The sequence below is a fragment of the Bos indicus genome, chromosome 12 (genome assembly GCF_029378745.1).
Source record: "Bos indicus isolate NIAB-ARS_2022 breed Sahiwal x Tharparkar chromosome 12, NIAB-ARS_B.indTharparkar_mat_pri_1.0, whole genome shotgun sequence".
Classification (NCBI taxonomy): Eukaryota; Metazoa; Chordata; class Mammalia; order Artiodactyla; family Bovidae; genus Bos; species Bos indicus.
This window is the reverse complement of record NC_091771.1, coordinates 33,049,919-33,067,468: the sequence shown is the minus strand read 5'-3', so window position 1 is coordinate 33,067,468 and position 17,550 is coordinate 33,049,919. Positions and strand designations below refer to the sequence as shown.

General features: G+C 41.0%; 1 protein-coding gene across 1 annotated transcript in view; it reads right to left on the bottom strand.

Moving 5' to 3' along the window:
- LOC109567039 (phospholipid-transporting ATPase IB-like) overlaps positions 1 to 16,871 on the bottom strand; it is a 92,998-nt gene extending 76,127 nt beyond the window's left edge. The window contains exons 1-5 of the mRNA XM_070800263.1: positions 16,737 to 16,871; positions 12,124 to 12,267; positions 8,971 to 9,070; positions 2,961 to 3,059; positions 1,824 to 1,869 (exon numbers count right to left, since the gene is read on the bottom strand). Coding sequence (XP_070656364.1) covers positions 1,824 to 1,869; positions 2,961 to 3,059; positions 8,971 to 9,070; positions 12,124 to 12,224 — 346 coding nt within the window. The 5' untranslated portion in view covers positions 12,225 to 12,267; positions 16,737 to 16,871. The remainder of the gene's footprint in view (positions 1 to 1,823; positions 1,870 to 2,960; positions 3,060 to 8,970; positions 9,071 to 12,123; positions 12,268 to 16,736) is intronic.
- Between the last annotated feature and the right edge of the window lie 679 nt (positions 16,872 to 17,550).

Genomic DNA, 17,550 nt, shown 5'->3' with positions numbered 1-17,550 from the left:
CATGGATTGGAAGAATCAATATAGTGAAAATGAGTATACTACCCAAAGCAATTTATAGATTCAATGCAATCCCTATCAAGCTACCAATGGTATTCTTCACAGAGCTAGAACAAATAATTTCACAATTTGTATGGAAATACAAAAAACCTCAAATAGCCAAAGCTATCTTGAGAAAGAAGAATGGAACTGGAGGAATCAACCTACCTGACCTCAGGCTCTACTACAAAGCCACAGTCATCAAGACAGTATGGTACTGGCACAAAGACAGAAATATAGATCAATGGAACAAAATAGAAAGCCCAGAGATAAATCCACGCACCTATGGACACCTTGTCTTTGACAAAGGAGGCAAGAATATACAATGGATCAAAGACAATCTCTTCAACAAGTGGTGCTGGGAAAACTGGTCAACCACTTGTAAAAGAATGAAACTAGAGCACCTTCTAACACCATACACAAAAATAAACTCAAAATGGATTAAAGATCTAAACATAAGACCAGAAACTATAAAACTCCTAGAGGAGAACACAGGCAAAACACTCTCTGACATACATCACAGCAGGATCCTCTATGACCCACCTCCCAGAATATTGGAAATAAAAGCAAAAATAAACAAATGGGACCTAATTAAATTTAAAAGCTTCTGCACAACAAAGGAAACTATAAGCAAGGTGAAAAGACAGCCTTCAGAATGGGAGAAAATAATAGCAAATGAAGCAACTGACAAACAACTAATCTCAAAAATATACAAGCAATTCCTACAGCTCAATTCCAGAAAAATAAATGACCCAATCAAAAAATGGGCCAAAGAACTAAATAGACATTTCTCCAAAGAAGACATACAGATGGCTAACAAACACATGAAAAGATGCTCAACATCACTCATCATCAGAGAAATGCAAATCAAAACCACTATGAGGTACCATTTCACACCAGTCAGAATGGCTGCAATCCAAAAGTCTACAAGCAATAAATGCTGGAGAGGGTGTGGAGAAAAGGGAACCCTCTTACACTGTTGGTGGGAATGCAGACTAGTACAGCCACTATGGAGAACAGTGTGGAGATTCCTTAAAAAACTGGAAATAGAACTTGTGACCCAGCAATCCCACTGCTGGGCATACACACTGAGGAAACCAGAATTGAAAGAGACACATGTACCCCAATGTTCATCGCAGCACTGTTTATAATAGCCAGGACATGGAAGCAACCTAGATGTCCATCAGCAGATGAATGGATAAGAAAGCTATGGTACATATACACAATGGAGTATTACTCAGCCATTAAAAAGAATGCATTTGAATCAGTTCTAATGAGGTGGATGAAACTGGAGCCTATTATACAGAGTGAAGTAAGCCAGAAAGAAAAACACCAATACAGTATACTAACGCATATATATGTAATTTAGAAAGATGGTAACAATAACCCTGTATATGAGACAGCAAAAGAGACACTGACGTATAGGACAGTCTTTTGGACTCTGTGGGAGAGGGAGAGAGTAGGATGATTTGGGAGAATGGCATTGAAACATGTATAATATCATATATGAAACAAGTCACCAGTCCAGGTCCGATGCATGATACTGGATGCTTGGGGCTGGTGCACTGGGACGACCCAGAGGGAGGGTATGGGAAGGGAGGAGGGAGGAGGGTTCAGAATGGGGAACACATGTATACCTGTGGCGGATTCATTTTGATATATGGCAAAACCAATACAATATTGTAAAGTTAAAAAATAAAATTAAAAATTAAAAAAAAATATCTACTTGATGAATTTGAATATTTTCTTAGAGTGAAATAGGGTAAAAGCTAAATCTAATATCTTACCTATTGTGTTTTTTGAGTTAACTAATTTGTCTGCCATATGTCGTTTCTGTTACAGGGGAAAAAAAAAGCCATGATATCAAAAGTTTGAAATGAATCATTCAAATCACAATACAAGACACAGTGGGTTTAAAAAGAATACAGGTAGTAAACCTAACTATAAAGCAGGTTTTTGGCTGTAACTGATTTCACTTTCTTTTCTCCTTTACATGACTTCCTAAACTGAGGTGTGCACTAAGGGAGGCTGACCACCAACGTGGTCAAGTGTGGGACCTCTAGAACCAGCTTGCCCTGGCTGACGTCCCAACTCTGCCCCTGACTGAGACAGCCTCATCAGGTCACTGACTTGTCTGTGCCTCAGTTTAAATGAATTCACACACACACACACACACACACACACACACAGATATATTGATACACAGCGCAGTGCCTGCTGCATAGTAAAGTGCTTCCTTGAAATGTTAACATTTCATGGGATGTTTGTAATGACTATTTGGCAAAACACATAATTGGCTATGCTGAATATTGCCCCAATTTAACCAAAAGCTTTTAAGTTTGAAAAATTCTTTCATACTGTAAACCAGTTGAAAGGCCTAACAGATTTAACTGATGACATAACAAGCCGGTAGGACTGAGGCAGAAACATACAAATGACCACCACTGGTTATTTTAGAAACGAGCATTAGGACTGTAGGTGAGGAGGAGACAACGCTAGAGCGACCCCAGCAGCAGCAAAAGAAAACACTGTTAGCTATCTGTCTTCTTTTATTTTCCTACTGAAATCTGCAGGCGCCTGTAAAATCACTCCTCCGCCAAGGTTATAGGAGTAACGAAGTAAGAGCACAATTTGTGTGCACATCCTTCTCTGCCATCTAGGATTCTCTCCTCTGGCTGGATTGTGTCCCCACAGAGACTATCACAGTTCTCAGAATTGATATGAAGTCCTGCTGGTCTCTCAAATACACACACGATTAAAATCGTGAAACCTCAAAACTTTAATTCACTCATATCAAATATGAATTTAAATAATTGTACAGTTCCAACCAGTAGCCTGAAATTAAAAAAAAAAAAAAGACCAAGAAATACACCTCTTACATTCAAGGCAGTGTTTTTGAGAGCATTTACTAACAGTACACTTACATAATCTTCTACAATCTCTTTAATGCCTGAAATTACAAGAATAACTAGCAGAGGCACCAGAGTTGTGTATTTTCCCGTCGGAGATACGTCTGGAATTTGCTGCAAAATAGAGTTACACTATTAATTTCATAAGTCCTTATTATATTTTGCATATACTGAAAGTTACACTGCTAATAGCATGATCCAGGACGTGACAACAACAGACACATTAAATATAAAGGAAAAGGATTCAGGATACCAAAATCACCCCAGAGTGTGACACTACATACTCAAAGTCAAAAAGTCAAACTGTTAGTCACTCAGCTGTGTCCAGCTCTGTGAGACCCCATAGACTATACAGCCTGCCAGGCTCCTATGTCCATGGAATTCTCCAGGCAAGAATACTGGAGTGGGTTGCCATTCCCTTCTCCAGGGGATCTTCCTGACACAGGGTTTGAAAACTGGTCTCCCACGTTTGCAGGCAGATTCTTTACTATCTGAGCCACAAGGGAAGCCCAGACACTAAATGTTATACACTACGGAAAAGTCCCCAGAGCAACTGCTTAATAACATTTCAGTCATTGTGTTACCTTTCTAATAGACATTTTATTATGCTTTGGTTGAAACAGCTCAAAACATCAATGTTTAAAATAACATCTTTGGGGGAAATTCCTTGGCAGTCCAGAGGTTAGGACTCCACATTTTCATTGCCAAAGGCTTGGGTTCAATCCCTGGTCAGGGAACTAAGATTCCACAAGCCCCACGGCCAAAAAATAAATTTTAAAATAATAAAGAAAACAGCATCTTTTCAAAATAGCTAAATCCAAATGGTCAGCTATCTTAATCTTACTTCTTTTTGAGAAAGAGGAGAAATTTTTTGGAGGCCCAGAAGAATGTTTCCTGGGTACAAGTTACCTGTGGACAGTGCTCTAGGGCTACCCCCTACTGTCTAAACTGTGAAAAATAAAGCAATTGAAACTGGGGTTGTAGTTGCTTTCTGATGGATGCAAGGGTAGGTGAGGTCTGGGGTCTGACCCTTTAGTTTTCCAGATTTAGACAAGTTCTCGTTCAGTCACTCAGTCGGGTCTGACTCTTTGCAACTCCATGGACTGCAGCACACTAGGATCCACTATCTCTGGGCATTTGCTCAAATTCATGTCCATTGAGTCGGTGTTGCTATCCAACCATCTCATCCTCTGCCATCCACTTCGCCTTTTACCTTCAATCCTGCCTAGCTTCAGGGTCTTTTCCAGGGAATCAACTCTTTGCATCACATGGCCAGAGTATTGGCACATCAGCTTCAGCATTAATCCTGCCAGTGAAGGCTCAGGGTTGATTTCCTTTAGGACTGACTGGTTGATCTCCTTGCAGTCCAAGGGACTCTAAAGAGTCTTCTCCAGCATCACGGTTCAAAAGCATCAGTTCTTCAGCCCTAGGCCTTCTTTATGGTCCAATTCTCACATAATTGCTGGAAATACCATCAGAGATCAGATCAGTCATTCAGTCGTGTCCGACTCTTTGCGACCCCATGAATCGCAACACGCCAGGCCTCCCTGTCCGTAACCAACTCCCGGAGTTCATTGAGACTCACATCCATCGAGTCAGTGATGCCATCCAGCCATCTCATCCTCTGTCATCCCCTTCTCCTCCTGCCCCAATCCCTCCCAGCATCAGAGTCTTTTCCAATGAGTCAACTCTTCACATGAGGTGGCCAAAGTACTGGAGTTTCAGCTTTAGCATCATTCCCTCCAAAGAAATCCCAGGGCTGATCTCCTTCAGAATGGACTGGTTGGATCTCCTTGCAGTCCAAGGGACTCTCAAGAGTCTTCTCCAACACCACAGTTCAAAAGCATCAACTCTTCGGCGCTCAGCCTTCTTCACAGTCCAACTCTCACATCCATACATGACCACAGGAAAAACCATAGCCTTGACTAGACGGACCTTTGTTGGCAAAGTAATGTCTCTGCTTTTGAAGATGCTATCTAGGTTGGTCATAACTTTCCTTCCAAGGAGTAAGCGTCTTTTAATTTCACAGCTGCAGTCACTATCTGTAGTGATTTTGGAGCCCAGAAAAATAAAGTCTGACACTGTTTCCACTGTTTCCCCATCTATTTCACATGAAGTGGAGGGACCGGATGCCATGATCTTCGTTTTCTGAATGTTGAGGTTTAAGCCAACTTTTTCACTCTCCTCTTTCTCTTTCATCAAGAGGCTTTTGAGTTCCTCTTCACTTTCTGCCATAAGGGTGGTGTCATCTGCATATCTGAGGCTATTGATATTTCTCCCTACAATCTTGATTCTAGCTTGTGTTTCTTCCAGTCCAGGGTTTCTCATGATGTACTCTGCATAGAAGTTAAATAAACAGGGTGACAATATACAGCCTTGACGAACTCCTTTTCCTATTTGGAACCAGTCTGTTGTTCCATGTCCAGTTCTAACTGTTGCTTCCTGACCTGCATACAAATTTCTCAAGAGGCAGATCAGGTGGTCTGGTATTCCCATCTCTTTCAGAATTTTCCACAGTTTATTGTGATCCACACAGTCAAAGGCTTAGGCATAGTCAATAAAGCAGAAATAGATGTTTTTTTGGAACTCTCTTGCTTTTTCCGTGATCCAGCAGATGTTGGCAATTTGATCTCTGGTTCCTCTGCCTTTTCTAAAACCAGCTTGAACATCTGGAAGTTTACAGTTCATGTATTGCTGAAGCCTGGCTTGGAGAATTTTGAGCATTACTTTACTAGCATGTGAGATGAGTGCAATCATGCGGTAGTTTGAGCATTCTTTGGCATTGCCTTTCTTTGGGATTGGAATGAAAACTGACCTTTTCCAGTCCTGTGGCCACTGCTGAGTTTTCCAAATTTGCTGGCATATTGAGTGCAGCACTTTCACAGCATCATCTTTCAGGATTTGGAATAGTTCAACTGGAATTCCATCATCTCCACTAGCTTTGTTCGTAGTGATGCTTTTTAAGGCCCACTTGACTTCACATTCCAGGATGTCTGGCTCTAGGTCAGTGATCACACCATTGTGATTATCTGGGTCGTTAAGATCTTTTTAGTACAGTTCTTCTGTGTATTCTTGCCATCTCTTCTTAATATCTTCTGCTTCTGTTAGGTCCATACCATGTCTGTCCTTTATTGTGCCCGTCTTTGCATGAAATGTTCCTTTGGTATCTCTGATTTTCTTGAAGAGATCCCTAGTCTTTCCCATTCTGTTGTTTTCCTCTATTTCTTTGCATTGATCGCTGAAGAAGGCTTTCTTATCTCTTCTTGCTATTCTTTGGAACTCTGCATTCAGATATTTATATCTTTACTTTTCTCCTTTGCTTTTCGCTTCTCTTCTTTTCACAGCTATTTGTAAGGCCTCCCCAGACAGCCATTTTGCTTTTTTGCATTTGTTTTCTATGGGAATGGTCTTGATCCCTGTCTCCTGCACAATGTCACGAACCTCATTCCATAGTTCATCAGGCACTCTATCTATCAGATCTAGGCCCTTAAATCTATTTCTCACTTCCACTGTATAATCATAAGGGATTTGATTTAGGTCATACTTGAATGGTCTAGTGGTTTTCCCTACTTTCTTCAATTTAAGTCTGAATTTGGCAATAAGGAGTTCATGGTCTGAGCCACAGTCAGCTCCTGGTCTTGTTTTTGCTGACTGTATAGAGCTTCTCCATCTTTGGCTGCAAAGAATATAATCAATCTGATTTCAGTGTTGACCATCTGGTGATGTCCATGTATAGAGTCTTCTCTTGTGTTGGTGGAAGAGGTGTTTGTTATGACCAGTGCATTTTCTTGGCAAAACTCTATTAGTCTTTGCCCTGCTTCATTCCGTATTCCAAGGCCAAACTTGCCTGTTACTCCAGGTGTTTCTTTTTTTTTTTTTCTTCGCGGGAGCCTCCGCCCAGGCCGCCGCTGTCCAAAGTGTCACTGGAAGGGCCCCGCCTCCGGGGTGGGGTCTCCTCCAGGTGTTTCTTGACTTCCTACTTTTGCATTCCAGTCCCCTATAATGAAAAGGACATCTTTTTTGGGTGTTAGTTCTAAAAGGTCTTGTAGGTCTTCATAGAACCATTCAACTTCAGCTTCTTCAGCGTTACTGGTTGGGGCATAGACTTGGATTACTGTGATATTGAATGGTTTGCCTTGGAAATGAACAGAGATCATTCTGTCGTTTTTGAGATTGCATCCAAGTACTGCATTTCGGACTCTTTTGTTGACCATGATGGCCACTCCATTTCTTCTGAGGGATTCCTGCCCGCAGTAGTAGATATAATGGTCATCTGAGTTAAATTCACCCATTCCAGTCCATTTTAGTTTGCTGATTCCTAGAATGTCAACATTCACTCTTGCCATCTCTTGTTTGACCACTTCCAATTTGCCTTGATTCATGGACCTGACATTCCAGGTTCCTATGCAATATTGCTCTTTACAGCATTGGACCTTGCTTCTATCACCAGTCACATCCACAGCTGGGTATTGTTTTTGCTTTGGCTCCATCCCTTCATTCTTTCTGGAGTTATTTCTCCATTCATCTCCAGTAGCATATTGGGCACCTACTGACCTGGGGAGTTTCTCTTTCAGTATCCTATCATTTTGCCTTCTCATACTGTTCATGGGGTTTTCAAGGCAAGAATACTGAAGTGGTTTGCCATTCCCTTCTCCAGTGGACCACATTCTGTCAAATCTCTCCACCATGACCCGCCCGTCTTGGGTTGCCCCACGGGCATGGCTTAGTTTCATTGAGTTAGACAAGGCTGTGGTCCTAGTGTGATTAGATTGACTAGTTTTCTGTGAGTATGGTTTCAGTGTGTTTGCCCTCTGATGCCCTCTTGCAACACCTACCGTCTTACTTGGGTTTCTCTTACTTTGGGCGTGGAGTATCTCTTCACGGCTGCTCCAGCAAAGCGCAGCCATTGCGCCTTACCTTGGACGAGGGGTATCTCCTCACCGCCACCCTTCCTGACCTTTAATGTGGGATAGCTCCATAGCTTTGAATATATGGACCTTTGTCAGCAAAGTGATGGCTCTGCTTTTTGATATGCTGTGTAGGTTTGCCACAGCCTTACTTCCAGGGAGCAAGCGTTTTTTAATTTCATGGCTGCGGTCACCATCTGCGGTGATTTTGGAGCCCAAGAAAATAAAATCTGCCACTGCTTCCATGTTTTCTTCTTCTGTTTTCCAGGAAGTGATGGGACTAGATGCCACGACCTTTGTTTTTTTAATGTTGAGTTTTAAGTCAGTATTTAGACTATATTTCTAGACGTGGGCCTAGGTACACTCTCTATGCTGCCTTAGTACTTTTGCTTGCTTATTATTTCTGTGTATAATAGTACATATACCTAGTTCAGCCTGAAAAGACGGAAATTCTGTCCTATGTGCAACATGGATGACCCTTGAGAAAATTATGGAAGTGATAAAAGCCCGTCACAGAAGGACAATCCTATGACTCTGTTGATATCAGGTATCTAAAACAGTCAAACTAACAGAATTATCAAGGAGAACAGTAGGTGCCAGAGGCTGGTGATGGCAGGGGGGTGGGGGGTGGGGGGGAAGCTGTTACTCAGTGAGTAGAAAGCTTCCATTATGCAGGATGAAGACGTTCTAGAGATCTGCTGGGCAGCAAAGGTCCTGCAGTAATAGCACTTTATTGGAGATTGGAGACTTAAAAGTTTGTTAAGGTGCTAGACCTCATGTTAAGTGTTCTTATCATTATTGGCGGGGAAGATATTATTTTAAACTAACATGAGAGAGTGAATTATATCTTTCAAAATAGAGTAAAATCATCGTATTATGGAGGTAGCACAAATGACAAAAGTCACTTCAAATATATCTCATTAATTCATCTACTGTTCACCAACATGTCTTTCAGCCCAGAAATGGAGTTTAGTGTCTCAATGAGTAAGTTAAATATTTGAAGAAGAGAGTTCTCTCTTTATAGTGCTTAAACTTATTCTCTGTGTCACACTCATGAGATTGTTGTACCTTTTGTACTTCTTAGAAATCTGAATCTAACAACATGTTCAAAACATCACCTGCAATATAGTGATGAACAGGAAGAAGGCGTTGGCAGTTTTGCTAAACTGCAGATACAAATATCGAGGGAGAAATGACCACATGCTGTACTTGGCTGTGCTGTGGGTAGAAAGGTAGAAAGTTAACCTTCTGAACTCAGGAAACATCAATGGAAAACACAAAATTTGGTTACAACTCAGAAGTGGATAAAACATTGTTTTAAAATGCTGTGCCTTTTCTAAAGATACTGTCTTTTTTCACAGCATTCATTGTTACCTTTAAAAAAACCCAAGGTAGAAGAAAAATTTCTCCACTTCATGAAGTACTGTGAATACATAGGCAGATGTGGAGAACCAGGGATCTGAAAGCAGAGAGCAGCATGCTATCTAGACATATGCATGACTGAATCCCTTTGCTGTTCAACTGAAACTATCACAAAATTGTTAATCAGCTACACTCCAATACATAGCAAAAAATTCAAAAGAAAAAAAATAAACACATGCAAATGAGAAGGTAATAAGGAACACAACCTGGTAATGAGCAAAATTTTGATATATAAAAATATAAGTTCTGTTCAGAAAGAAAGCACTACAAGACTGAAAAATGATACGCAACTAGGAAAAATATATTTGTAGCACATAGGAAAAAGAGGCTAATATCTCTGGTATACAGTGAGTCTTTAAAAACCATTAAGCAAACAACATTTACCATAATATAAAAATGGATCTAAAGCATAAACAAGTAATTATCAAAAGAATAAATACAAGTGGCCAGTAAACATAAAGCAAGCAAATAAACCTTTACTAATCAAAGGAATAAAAACAAAGAGAGGCTTTCACATCTCACACCGATGACTGAGTGACTGAGCAATCCCAGCATTATCAGCAAGGACACAAGGAAACATGAGCTCTCAAACTGATGATGTAGGTGTAAACCGGCATCATCGCTGGTGAAGGCTATTTAACATGTATAAAAGTATAGACAGTGTGTCTTCTGGTCTAGGATAGCGTCTAGTCTATTTGAGCTGCCGTAACAAACATACCATAAACTGGGTGCTTATAAACAACCGACATTTATTTCTCACAGTTCCAGAGTCTGGGGGTCTGAGATCATGGCACCAGCAAATTCAGTGTCTGGTGGGTGTCCACTTCACCACCGACATCCTCAGTGTAACCTCACATTGTGGAAGGGGCAAGGCAGCTCTCTGGGGCCCTTTTATAAGGTCGCAAGTCCACTAATGAGGACTCTGCCCAAATGATCCCATCATTTCCCAAGGGCTCCACCTCCTAAAACATCACATTGGAGGGCTAGGATTTCAACATATGAACTTTGGGGGAATTCAGACCATGACAGAGAGATGATAGGTAGATGTGACTGGTTTAAAAATTTTAGCTCTGCTGCTGCTGCTGCAAAGTCGCCTCAGTAGTGTCCAACTCTGTGCGACCCCATAGACGGCAACCCGCCAGGCTTAGCCATCCCTGGGATTCTCCAGGCAAGAACACCGGAATGGGTTGCCATTTCCTTCTCCAGTGCATGAAAGTGAAAGGTGAAAGTGAAGTCGCTCAGTCGTGTCTGACTCTTAGCAACCCCATGGATTGCATCCTACCAGGCTCCTCCGTCCATTGGATTTTCCAAGCAAGAGTACTATAAATCCAAAAATATAAAGAATCAAATTCTTCAAATATCTTTGTAAAATCTATTGAAGTATGGTTAATTTAAAAAAATGTGTTCTGGGTACCTCACTTATCTTTAATACTTTCCTCTTTTCATATACTCCTTATATTCTTTATTATGTTTGGATTTGCCAGATATTATGCATGTTATTTTACCAAACTTTTGGAGTTTTTAGATAGGAAATTTAATATTTCTTCTTTTAATTCATCCTCATCGAATTTGAAGAATTCCCTAGGCAGGATGTTTTTGAAAGACTTATGAACTAAATAGAATTAATAATTAGCAATCCAAAACTGTTCTTCAAGTTCATTACATTTAATAACTTTTAAGACTATTGATATATAAAATAATTTTATAAATATTAAAGCCAGAGCCAAATTTAAAAGAGGTTAAGTTTCTTCATCATGTGTCTTTTAAAAATCAGATGTTTTATTCTCCCTTCATTTAGGAGGTTATCCTTCAAAGACCCAGTATTACGGTGGTGGGTTTCCAATTCTGTTTTCCACCAGGTGTGGCCTTAGGTTTGAGTTCCCTCCTCCCACTGAGCACGAAATCTGAAGCCCTAAGTCACTAGAACTGGGCAGGTGTCCTCAGAAACCAGCCACATCAGCATCCTTGACCTCTTTGGGTTCCTGCTTTGCCTTCATTTTTGGCTTCAGAGATATCCTCTTTCTCTTGCCAAGTCAGTGATGTACATTTTTAAGCTCTTTGATTAGTTAGTTAATAGTGAAAAAGCTTACTGACTACTGAGCTCATGTATCCAACCTCTGGCCTTAGAGCCTGGTTTTAAAAAAATAAAGAATATATGTGTATGTGTGTGTGTGTGTGTGTGTGTATACGTATATACACATATATATGTGTGTGTGCGTATGTGTGTTAGTTCCTCAGTCATGTCCAACTCTTTGCGACCCCATGGACTATAGACCACCAGGTTCCTCTGTCCATGGAAGTCTCCAGAATACTGGAGTGGGTAGCCATTTCCTTCTCCAGGGGATCTTCCTGACCCAGGGATAGAACCCAGGTCTCCTGCATTGCAGGTGGATTCTCTACCATCTGAACCACCGGGGAAGTTATAAACATATATATGAAAAAAGTCCCTTTTAGGCTTTCATCTAAACTGCCTCTGCAGAGTTTCAGTACTCAGCTCAGTGAATTCCTCAGGAAGCAGAACTCTTCCTAGCTACTGCTCATTCCCCAGTGGGTGATGTTGGTGGGTGGCTCCCCTGGCAAGGGCTTTCCCCTGCTCCCTAGCAAGTGGTTTTGCTAGAGCACATTCAGCTGGTGGGTGGGTGCCTGTGAATGGGGACAAGTCAGAGCAGAGAGCGACTTCAAGAAGCCTCGAAGGGGAGGTGGAGACAAATCCTATTCTCTGCAGTGAGTTCCTGCAGGTTCAAGAACGCTGTTCTAGCCTGGAGCATCCACACACAGTGTTGTTTATTGCGGAGAAGACCACAGCCTCCTTCCTCCTTCCTCTCCTCCTACCTCCACAGTCTTCTCACCTGATGGAGTTTTCACAGAAAGCGTTCCTAAGGGGTTCGTTGAGGTAAATGGTGCGGCCCATTGGCACGTCTGCTCCTTGCAGAGATTGCCTCCAGCCCATCTTTTCCTCCACCTCTGACAGCCCCCAGAGAAGCGAACGGGTCCTGTGACAAGAAGGCACCAAGATATTACATGGAAACTCAGGTGAAGGCAAGCTCCAGGGAGGGCAGCGGGGACTCTGTGTGTGTGTGTCTGTGTGTGTGTGGAGGGGTCACACACAGCCTCTCTTGAGTACCCTGGGGAGGACAGCGTTCTTTGCCCCCAGGGATCATGACCTGGGCCAAGAGAGATAGGGCAGCCTTCCCCTGCTGTCCTGCATGGAGGGGGCAGCCAGACTCCTCCACAGCTCACATACCCCACCCCTCCCCTGCCCTAGAGGCTCTGGGTGGGCACAGGACCCAAGAAAGGGGTGAGGGACCATGAATTAGGACCCAGCAGCTGGACCCAGAAAGAGGTGGAGGCAAGAGACAGAAGAAAGAGAAGCAGAGGGGGGTATGGGATGGGTGCTCCCCTGAAGAGTGTCTTGGCTAAGGAGCAATGGCTCCCAGATCAGAAACCTGAACCCTGACCAAGATGACCTTCATCTAGACTAAAGTCCAAACAGGGTGTCTTTCTGCCTGCAGGCCCTTGAAGTCACTTTTCTTTTTTCTAAAGTATTCTCTTTAGATAACCTGTAATTGTAACTAAACTTACTCTATGCCCTTTTAAATGTATGTAAATCTCAAAAGACCTTTACCAACTTTAAGATTCAGGGAATCTTTCTCAAGGACCTGGGATATCTCTGAAATGCAATCATCCAGGACCATAGACTCCTGACTTCAGCTGACGCCCTGCTCAAAGCTGGAAAACTCCCTCCTATTGTGAAAGGGGAGAAGCTGTACTTTTTCTTTGGGTAAAGTGAATGTTCAAACCCTGGATTGTCCATGATCCCCCTCTTCCCCACCTCAGCTCTTAAAAATCTCTCTCCAGTCCTTTGTGTCAGCTGAGTTGAGTTCTGTCTCCCTTCTTTCTGTAAGAGTCTTAAATAGTCTTCCTTGCCTATGTAGCTTTCTTACTCAGACATCTACTAATTGAAGAAGAAGGCAGGCTTTTGACCAAAGGGCCAAAGGCAGCTTTGTTTGTGGTGAGAAGGAGAGGCCAGCTTGGGGAGGGGCTCTGGCCTGTGCACCATCCACATGGAGAAAGTAACTGTGTATCTGTCCATAGCCCACATTGCCCAGATTTGTCAAAATTCTTTCAGCTCAGGGTTAAAGTAGATGTTCAGATTCTCTGCCTCAGGGATTGGACTCTCATAATTGTAGCTTAATCTAGGTATTTCTCTTCCCACATTTCACTAATAAAGAATCCATGAGTGAGGGGAAGATACAAGAGAAACACAAGAAAAGAGGTGACTGACAGCTAAGCTGCTGCTGATGGAAGTAAACAAAGCTCTGGGTCTTTACCCAACCAGAGACCTGTGTCATCAGGGCTACCTCGTAAAGCCTGCTGACCTGCAATCTAAGGGAAGGTTGCCAGTGGCCAACTGTTCCCACTGGGAAGGGCCAAGCCTAAGGCGATGCCCCTGCTCACCTCCTTCCTCAGCAGGTACCTGGGCTGGAGAGTGGTCCAGGAAACTGAGCAGCAGGAAAAAGTGATCCAGCACAGGATCAATGCAAAGTCATGCAGGCTTTTGCCCAAAATATGACAAAGTCAAAGGAACAAAAGACAAAGGGAATTGTGGTTTGCATATCAAAAGAATTAAGTAACAAAACACATAGAAAACGCATCTGCTTTAAAAGAAATTAAATACAGCCATGATGAAACAAGAGCTCAAAACAAATCATTTTTAAAGTGATAATAGAGACTTCCCTGGTGGTATAGTGGTTAAGACTTTGCCTTCCAATTCAAGGGGTGAAGGTTCGATTCCTGGTATGGGAGCTAAGATCCCACAATGCCTTCTGGCCAAAAAACCAAAGCATAAAACAGAAGAAATATTGTAATAAATTCAATACAGACTTTAATAACGGTTCACATTAAAAAAATCTTCAAAAAGTAAAGTGATAATAAAACTTCAGAAGAATTTTCAACTGACCTGAAAGAGCTCAGGGAAGAAATGAAAGAGCAAAATACCTTAAGAAAATGAAAATCTACATTGAAGCAACTCAAATAATAACTGAAGAGAGGGGGTGTGCTGCACATACTACAGAAAACTAAGCAAGATGAAATTTGAAAGAGCACAGAGGATAAAGAATTGGAGAAAAATTATAAATTTAGGACAAAGTACATCCAATGTGTGTATATTTGTTGTCCTTGAGAAAGAAACAAAAAATGAAAAAATTAACTAAGCAGTTACTAATGCAAATAAAAAAATACAAATAAAAATATTCAAAGCCATGGTAGAAGAAGCTTGTTATTAAAGACGTTTAAGGGGCATGACATGATTAAGGAAAATCTGATACAAAACAATCAATGCCCAATGCCAAGACACTTCCTGACAAAGTTTGCTGGACTTTAAGAATAATGAAAAACAGATCATTATTCTTTTTTTTTTAAATCATTATTCTCAATCAAAAGCTAGTTTATTCAATGCATTTATTTGGCTGTGTGGGGTCTTGGTTGCATACTGGGGATCCTCCCTGTGTCTTGTGTTGTGCAGGCTGCGGACCGCCAGGGCTCAGTTGTTACAGCAGACAGGTTTAGTTGCCACGACATGCAGGATCTTAGTTCTAAGAATAGGGATCAAACCCACATCCTTGCATTGCAAGGCAGATTCTTAACCACTGGACCACCAGGCAAGTCCCCTAAAACTAATTTAATCACCTACAAAGTTTGGAAGGAAAGGGAATCCTGGGGCCACACTTATACTCTACCACTGAAACATTCAGGCCAGAGACAGAAGATTGAATATCCCACCAAGAAATGAATGAAAAACTTTGGTAATCAAGACTAGTAGTTAAGCAGTGATTTATTTAGACACAAAAGTAAGGCTTTAGATAATGGTGGGCAATCTTATTGTGACCAAACTCTCTACTGAAACATTTTAAAATGCTAAAAAAAAAAATTTTTTTTTTTTAGTTTTTTGAATGCATTGAATAGTCAAGATAAGAGCTATTATTGGGCAAAAATTCAGTCAAAAGCAAAAAGTCCAGAAAAATAGGTGAAAAAAAATAAAAAAGCACTTTTTCCAAGAAGAAATTTGCAAAGTCCTACTAAAGTTAACTATAGAGAAATAGAGGGTATATAAGTCAAGGCTCAGGTCCTGAAAGGCTTAGGGAATCTGAAAGAACCCTATGATCACACAGATTCATCTCCTGAGGAAGGAGAGAGAAAAAGAGAAGAGGGAAAGAGAAAGGAAGGGAGGGAGTAAAGAAGGAAGGAGACAGAGAACACAGCCTGGGAGGCTATAACTTCTGGTGGGCTGGCTGTCTAGCAAAATAACCCAAACTGGCATCACCAGAGTTGAAAGAAACCTCAAGCTTCATTTAAAAGGGTTCAGCACTGGTAGGGCTAGAAATGACTGAAACAAATAGGAGTCCACTCCAAAGAAAAATACCATCATCCTAAGCCTCAAAAAATCCCCACAAATTACTTATGGAGGGGAAGGAGTAATATACAGCCAAAAAAGGAAGCAAAGTAACATAAATAATCAGCATTATGAATAAAAGATGGCAGAAACTACCCACTAAAGATTTCAAATGCTTGAGTTAGAAGGTACAGGTTTCTTTAGAAAGAAAATAACCATATTAAAAAAAAAAGATAAGCTTTAACATACCTATAAGGAGAGAAACTATGAGAAGTAATCCAACAAGTGTGAAAAAGAATCAGACAAAACCTCTATAAATGAGGAAAGTCATAGTCAAACTTAAAAATTCAGTGGACAAATTTGGCAGCAGATAGGCTGCTGCTGAAAGTGAAAATAATAAGATGAAATAGAGATCTGAGAAATTATGAAAAATACAGCTTGGGGAAGGGAATAGATGGAATATACATAAAGAAATTCAAGTCAATAAAGTAAAATGATCTAACAAAAATTTAATTGGAGTCTCACAGGGAAAAGAGAGGAGGAAAAAAAATGGAGCAGAAGCAACATGTGAAGAACCAATGGCTATGACTCTTCTACAAAAGCAAGAAAACCAACAAATATTTATAAGATAAATAAAAACAAAATCATACGTACACATGTAGTAATACAGAAAACAAAAGTCAAAGGGAAAATCTTAAAGTTAGCCACAGAAAAATAAGAGGGGAAGCAGGAACTCTTCCCAAAATATTTTATGAAGCCACATTATAGTGATACCAAAACCAAAGTCATTACAAGAAAAAAATGGTACAAAATACTTTATAAACATGGACACAAAAATCTTTAGCAAAGTATTTAAAATCTACCACTATGCAAAATGAGTATACATCATAATTTTTATAGGTGGAATTGTGTTTCCCCACCAAAGGAAACATTAATATATTGACATCCTGACCTTGGAGTAGTACCTCAATGTGATCATATTCAGAAATATATTGTCTAGATCTGTTTGGGCCACTATAATAGAATACCACAGATAGGGTAGCTTATAAACAACAGAAATCTGTTTCTCACAATTTTGGAAGCTGAGAAGTTCAAGATCAAGACACCAGCATGATCACGTTCTGATAAAAACCATCCACCTGATTCATAACTGGCGCATTCTGTGTTCTCACCTGGAAGAGGGTCTATGGTGCCTCTGGACCCTCTTTTATGAGGCAATAATGCCATTGATGAGAGCAGCACTTTCATGACTAAGCTCCTTCCGAAGACCCCACCTACAAATACCTTTGGGGGGTTAGGATTTCAACATATGAATGGGAGGCAGGACACAAACTTGAAAACTATAGCATAAGTTGTTCGCAGATTTAACTAAATTAAGATGATGTCATTAGGACGAACCCGAATCCAATGTAACTAGTGTTCTTATAAAAGAGAGAAATTTGGGCTCAGAGACAGACACACAAATAGAGGGAAGATGTGCAGAGACAGAGAATGTCACGTGAAGATGGACGTAAAGAATGGAATTCTGCTGACACAGGCCAGAAACCAAAAGAATGAATGATCCTTCCCTACAGGCTTCAGATCTAGCATGGGCTGATGACACCGTGATTTCAGACTTCTATCCTCAAGAAACATGAGACAGTAAATCTCTGCTGTCCTAAATCAGCAATTTTGTGGTACTTTCCTGTGTCAGGAAACTAATGATAACCATGTGGGGACTGGTTCAAAATTGGGAAAGGAGTACATCAAGGCTCTATATTGTCACCCTGCTTACTTAACTTACACGCAGAGTACATCATGCGAAATGCTGGGGTGGATGAAGCACAAGCTGGAATCAAGATTGCTGGAGAAATATCAGTAACCTCAGATATGCAGATGACACCAC